This window comes from Euprymna scolopes, chromosome 42 (assembly GCF_053919585.1).
Source record: "Euprymna scolopes isolate OS-2025 chromosome 42, ASM5391958v1, whole genome shotgun sequence".
In the NCBI taxonomy this organism is placed as follows: Eukaryota; Metazoa; Mollusca; class Cephalopoda; order Sepiida; family Sepiolidae; genus Euprymna; species Euprymna scolopes.
The window spans coordinates 33,292,874-33,300,373 of NC_136523.1; the positions used below are offsets into that span (position 1 = coordinate 33,292,874).

At 41.0% G+C, this 7,500-nt stretch overlaps 1 protein-coding gene across 1 annotated transcript in view; it reads right to left on the bottom strand.

Annotated features, from left to right (window-relative positions):
- Window positions 1-7,500, bottom strand: part of LOC145267008 (aromatic-L-amino-acid decarboxylase-like) — a 418,556-nt gene that overhangs the window by 10,529 nt on the left and 400,527 nt on the right. The window contains exon 10 of the mRNA XM_080122908.1: window positions 4,402-4,421. Within this exon, the coding sequence (XP_079979034.1) occupies window positions 4,402-4,421 (20 nt within the window). The remainder of the gene's footprint in view (window positions 1-4,401; window positions 4,422-7,500) is intronic.

The window sequence follows — 7,500 nt, forward strand, 5'->3', positions numbered from 1 at the left end:
ACAAAAATAAAAATTGTCTCAGTCGTGAAGGATTTCTCCTCCACCAAAAGAGAACAAGAAATAGAAGTGCAGCATCTGAAAAACAGATGGTATTTATTTGTTCCCCCACCGAGCAAATTAGGCACAAGGCCGATTTTTAATGTGAGGAGTGAAGGGAGGGGGAAGGGAAAAAGGGGACCAGCTCCCGAGAGGCGGGAATTGGGAGCTGGTTAATGGTCAGGCATGTGGGGTTGCCCCCACATCTGGTCTTTGCTAGTCATAGCTAGTCATAGCTTGCAGCATCTGAAGAACAGATACTACACTTTGATGGTATTTATTTGCTCCCCCACCGAGCAAATTAGGCACAAGGCCAATTTTTAATGTGAGGAGTGAAGGGAGGGGGAAGGGAAAGGGGGCACCAGCTCCCGAGAGGTGGGAAATTGGAGCTGGTTAAAGGTCAGGCATGTGGGGTTGCCCCCACATCTGGTCTTTGCTAGTCATAGCTAGTCATAGCTTGCAGTATCTGCCGGAACAGATACTACACTTTGATGGTGTTTATTTGCTCCCCCACCGAGCAAATTAGGCACAAGGCCGATTTTTAATGTGAGGAGTGAAGGGAGGGGGAAGGGAAAAAGGGGACCAGCTCCCGAGAGGTGGGAAATGGGAGCTGGTTAATGGTCAGGCATGTGGAGTTGCCCCCACATCTGGTCTTTGCTAGTCATAGCTAGTCATAGCTAGTCATAGCTTGCAGTATCTGTCGGAACAGATGGTGTTTATTTGCTCCCCCACCGAGCAAATTAGGCACAAGGCCGATTTTTAATGTGAGGAGTGAAGGGAGGGGGAAGGGAAAAAGGGGACCAGCTCCCGAGAGGTGGGAAATGGGAGCTGGTTAATTGTCAGGCATGTGGGGTTGCCCCCAGATCTGGTCTTTGCTAGTCATAGCTAGTCATAGCTTGCAGCATCTGAAGAACAGATACTACACTTTGATGGTATTTATTTGCTCCCCCACCGAGCAAATTAGGCAAAAGGCCAATTTTTAATGTGAGGAGTGAAGGGAGGGGGAAGGGAAAGGGGGGACCAGCTCCCGAGAGGTGGGAAATGGGAGCTGGTTAAAGGTCAGGCATGTGGGGTTGCCCCCACATCTGGTCTTTGCTAGTCATAGCTAGTCATAGCTTGCAGTATCTGCCGGAACAGATGGTATTTATTTGCTCCCCCACTGAGCAAATTAGGCACAAGGTCGTTTTTAATGTGAGGTAAAAACCAGCTCCCCTAAAAGTAGGCAAAAAGGGGGCACTCTGGTTACCAAAAATAATAATTGTCCCAGTACAGAGGGTTTCCCCTCCATTGACTGGTACAAATTATCTTAAGTGTAGTATCTGCCGGAACAGATGGTATTTATTTGCTCCCCCACCGAGCAAATTAGGCACAAGGCCGATTTTTAATGTGAGGAGTGAAGGGAGGGGGAAGGGAAAAAGGGGACCAGCTCCCGAGAGGTGGGAAATGGGAGCTGGTTAATGGTCAGGCATGTGGGGTTGCCCCCACATCTGGTCTTTGCTAGTCATAGCTAGTCATAGCTAGTCATAGCTTGCAGTATCTGCCGGAACAGATGGTGTTTATTTGCTCCCCCACTGAGCAAATTAGGCACAAGGCCGTTTTTAATTTGAGGTAAAAACCAGCTCCCCTAAAAGTAGGCAAAAAGGGGGCACTCTGGTTACCAAAAATAATAATTGTCCCAGTATAGAGGGTTTCCCCTCCATTGACTGGTACAAATTATCTTAAGTGCAGTATCTGCCGGAACAGATGGTATTTATTTGCTCCCCCACCGAGCAAATTAGGCACAAGGCCAATTTTTAATGTGAGGAGTGAAGGGAGAGGGAAGGGGAAAAGGGGACCAGCTCCCGAGAGGTGGGAAATGGGAGCTGGTTAAAGGTCAGACATGTGGGGTTGCCCCCACATCTAGTCTTTGCTAGTCATAGCTAGTCATAGCTTGCAGTATCTGCCGGAACAGATGGTATTTATTTACTCCCCCACCTAGCAAATTAGGCACAAGGCCAATTTTTAATGTGAGGAGTGAAGGGAGGGGGAAGGGAAAAGGGGACCAGCTCCCGAGAGGTGGGAAATGAGAGCTGGTTAAAGGTCAGGCATGTGGAGTTGCCCCCACATCTGGTCTTTGCTAGTCATAGCTAGTCATAGCTAGTCATAGCTTGCAGTATCTGCCGGAACAGATGGTATTTATTTGCTCCCCCACCGAGCAAATTAGGCACAAGGCCGATTTTTAATGTGAGGAGTGAAGGGAGGGGTAAGGGAAAAAGGGGACCAGCTCCCGAGAGGTGGGAAATGGGAGCTGGTTAAAGGTCAGGCATGTGGGGTTGCCCCCACATCTGGTCTTTGCTAGTCATAGCTAGTCATAGCTTGCAGCATCTGCCGGAACAGATGGTATTTATTTGCTCCCCCACCGAGCAAATTAGGCACAAGGCCGATTTTTAAAGTGAGGAGTGAAGGGGAAATGGGGACCAACTCCCCGGGGAGTAGGGGAGCTGGATAGCGACAATTGGTATGAAGGGTTTCCCCTACATTGACCAAGGTCTTATATGTGGAGTTGCCCCCACATATGGTCTTTGCTTGCAGTATCTGCCGGAACAGATGGTATTTATTTGCTCCCCCACTGAGCAAATTAGGCACAAGGCCGTTTTTAATGTGAGGTAAAAACCAGCTCCCCTAAAAGTAGGCAAAAAGGGGGCACTCTGGTTACCAAAAATAATAATTGTCCCAGTATAGAGGGTTTCCCCTCCATTGACTGGTACAAATTATCTTAAGTACAGTATCTGCCGGAACAGATGGTATTTATTTGCTCCCCCACCGAGCAAATTAGGCACAAGGCCAATTTTTAATGTGAGGAGTGAAGGGAAGGGGAAGGGAAAAAGGGGACCAGCTCCCGAGAGGTGGGAAGTTGGAGCTGGTTAAAGGTCAGGCATGTGGGGTTGCCCCCACATCTGGTCTTTGCTAGTCATAGCTTGTAGTATCTGCCGGAACAGATACTACACTTTGATGGTGTTTATTTGCTCCCCCACTGAGCAAATTAGGCACAAGGCCGTTTTTAATGTGAGGTAAAAACCAGCTCCCCTAAAAGTAGGCAAAAAGGGGGCACTCTGGTTACCAAAAATAATAATTATCCCAGTATAGAGGGTTTCCCCTCCATTGACTGGTACAAATTATCTTAAGTGCAGTATCTGCCGGAACAGATACTACACTTTGATCGTGACCACAAAGCCAATGTAGTGTATAAATTCAAATGCTCTATGGGAGAATGTAACTCCGAAAATAATACATACATTGGGCATACAACGAAAACATTGTCCCAGCAAATAACTATGCATCTAAATAATACTTGTTCTATATATAAACATTTGATAAAAGAACATAACTGCCCCCCCTGCAATCTTAGAAAGGTCCTCGTTGACAACATAAACATTATACAACATGAAAATAATATTAAAAAATTAAAAATTCTTGAAGCGTCATTTATTAGAACCCTTCAACCCACTATAAATGATATTGCATTCGAGAAAAGCAGTAACGTTCTAAAATGTCTTGCGTAGTTCGTATTGGACGGACTTTGTTAACGGTACCCACGAACTTTTAATCGACCTATGGTAATAATGATGAAATAATAAATATTTATTGATTTTAAATTACTAGTGAAGCTAAAATCGATAGCTCATCCTCCACAAGTGTATTTTGACGTTTAGGAAAATATCTGCATATTTAACACGTGTTTTTACAAAAATCAAGGAAAATTACAATATTATAATTAAATAGAGAATTTATAAAGAATCGGAATCGGAATCGGTAATTGTATCGGAATCGGGAAAATATTGGAATCGTCCCATCACTAATAAACATACATCTATTAATATATATATATATATAATTGCCAACATTTATTATGTGAAACAAACGACAGAGACAACCCAATCTTTTAATCCTTTCAAGTTAAAATCAATTGAGAAATACACATTTTGTATTGAGAAATAGACGCTTTAAATATCTATACATTAGCTAAAGTTATTCAATATGCCCCAAATAGACGGCCATTTTGGATAACTTGTTATTATTTATTTAATGTTTACATATTTAAAGTGTGTTTTTCTCAATACAAAATACGTATTTCTAAATATATTTTAACACGAAACGATTCCTTGCATATGTAACAACAAAATGTTTTTGCCTCCACAGAATTTTTTTTTCTCATGAAAATTTCATGTCATGATTTAATGCCTTTGCAAAACAATCTCAATCATCTGCCACAAAAGCGCCCCCTTTTTGAGTTTGCATTAACAATAAAAGGGAGATAACTTATTTCGATTTTTATATTTTGATGTTTTTTTTAACAAATATTTTTGTGAAATATATCCAACTTACCATGTAGTCGATAGCTGCTCCTGAAAAAGTAAACGGAAAAACAAAAACTGTATATCAATCATTCAATTAAGAAAATAAAATATAAATAAAATAAACTCATTTTTTCCCGTCGAATTTTGACCTTAATAGGATTAAAAATCAAGATATTTCATACAAATATAATATGCACAAACGGCAGAACAATATCTGAGGTGTGTTATAGGCTTATTATTTCTCAAATTCCTCGATAATCTTAGATTTCTATACTTTTTCTGCTGAGAAGTCACGGCCAAAATCGGCTAAGATCAATGGAAGTGGTAAAATATTTTCTCTCTCATAAATTCCTCCTCCCCCTGCCACCACTTAACACCGTTTGAGGATCGTTCACAAGGAACAGTTGAGAAGAGAACACCGGTTTGGCTTCGTAGTTCTTTCATGTGAAGTTATTTAAAATCACTAAACTAAGCTGCAGTGCTCTGTGGCGTAGTGGTTAGCGTGCTGGACAATTCGCATTATATTTTCACGTTCGTGCCGACCTACCGTAGTCGTTTTTTTTTTTTTCCTAAACAACTGGAATGGACTTTTCTTGGTGGCCGAACTGTTAACGTTGCATATGTTTTGTTTTTTTCACACTTTATTTTCCTACTTTTACTCATGACTCCGGGTTTGATCCTTCCTACTTACCTACCATAACATTTTTTAAAACTCCCCCCCCCGTCCCGGAAACAAACACTCGGGTAACGCCGGGTACCCCCGCTAGTAAAATATAAAATATGCTTCATGTCAGGAAACGGTGGTAGAAATTAAATGAATATTGAGATTTAATCTATCCCGAGTTACGCCGGCATGTTAGAAATTGTAATTTTGCTTTGCAGGTTGATGGGTTCAAAAAGAGTTCAAACGGGTGTCAAACTGTTGTATAGGGGTACATATTGGGGACACATTAACGAGGACTCAGAACAGATGACGATGATAATTAGGGAGACATTTATACCTGACTGGGATGATTCTTGTTAACACATATAGAGGGGAGGAGATACTTCACTTATGATGGAGTAGGAAGCACGTTACTTGTAAGGGGGTTATACAAGAGTTCGTTACAAGACGATGATAAAAACACATTTACCTTTTTTGTTGTAAAGAATGATGACACGAGACAAACAGTTACGAACGTAGTTGGTTTCTTTATTATTCAATCGGTTGATTGGTGGTGTCAGGAATTCAAGCTTTTTCGACTACATGGTCTACTCTCCTCCCTTCGCTTCTAAGGGCTTTCCTCTCGATCTCTCTGGATTCTCATCTACTGACTCTCTCTCTCTCTCTCTCTCACTCTCTCATCTCACTCTACTGTCTCCGTCTCTCTAACTTCGAACCCTCGATCCTTGGCGTGGGTAGAAGAAGCAGAGGGCGACAGCGAGAAACATACTTCGAACGTCTGAACACCTGAGCAACATCAAAAATGATGAGCAACAATGAATTCATAAATGCCACGAGGGAAAAAGACAGATGGAGAAGCATAACCGTCAATGCCTGTACCAAGCAGGACACTACTTGATGACTCTTTGCAATAATACCGTTTTACTATTATTATGGCTTCTGATAATGCTGTTCTGTAGCGGGAGGCTCAGATCGGGGACAGATAACGATGATAATGAGGGAGACATGTACACCACACTGGGATGATTCTTGTTAACACATATAGACGGGAGGAGATACTTCAATTATGATGGAGGAGGCACATTACTTGTAAGGGGGGTTTACAAGAGTTCGTTACAAGATGACGATAAAAACAAATTAACCTTTTCTGTTGTAAAGAATGCGGACACGAGATAAACAGTTACGAACATAGCTAGTTTCTTTATTCTTCAATCGGCCGATCGGTGGCATCAGGAATTCAAACTTTGATCTACATAGTCTACTTCCCTCCCTTCGCTTCTAAAGGGCTCTCCTCTCGATCTCTCCTAACTAACTATCCCTCATCAACTTCCTAGCTTCGAACCCACAGATTAAATATATCTCCTTTGTTTATGACGTCAGAAGTGTGTTTACCAACGTGACTACATTCACGTGGATTTACAAATGTTTCTCCAAACACATTTTTAGCAAACAAAAAAAATCCTCAATTTTGATTGTTTAATATCTAATCTATTTTTAAACAATATTTTTTTTAACCCGCATTGTCCATTCTTTTAACTGACATATTTAATATCCAGATTTCTAAAAGAATGGACAATCGACTCTTTTTCCGACATAAACAATATTTGGCTATTTAATATTTAATAAATCCTTAAGATTCCAATTTCCATTATCTTTAACACTTGCCTTCAGGGTTCGATTCTAACCTTTTCCTAATATCATTTTCACTTATCTAGTATGTCTTCTTAGTTACATGAGAAGGGGACAGCCTTTCATGTAACAAAACGCGGTAGCTAGGGTCAACCGTTACCTGAAGAAAGAATACGAGCATGAAAGAAAAAGAGAGAAAGATAATTTTTGTCTCGAATGCAATTGCAGTTTTGCCTTCAGATTTTAGGATGAGACAGACGTTTCGAGCGACGCAGAATAGGTCGCATAAAGAAACACAAAAAGAAAGTTTAGGTCGACAGTGCGATGCTTCCCCTCGTTCACTCGTTAGAAGAATAAAGAATCTATGCCAGAAAATCGGAGTTATGTTTTCGTAAGATGTTCCTTTCCTTTCCAGCATCGATCACTGACGGGAAGAATCGCATCCTCAAAGAGAAGACCCAGATAAGAAACAGAAAAAAGGTATGGTGACTTCATCGTAATATATATATATATATATATATATATATATATATATATATATATATATATATATATATATACACACTAGAGGTGATACGACAATATATATAGACATCAATAGACATACATACATAGACAGACGACCACGGCTGTGCACGCACACACACACACACACACACACACACACACACACACACACACACACACACACACACACACACACACACACACACACACACACACAACATACACAGATCCGTAATAATAAGAGACACACGTACGATTATCTAAATATTTATTTACTTGTCCAACGTCCGGTGTCACAAAAAAAAAAAATCATCGTCATAAACATTA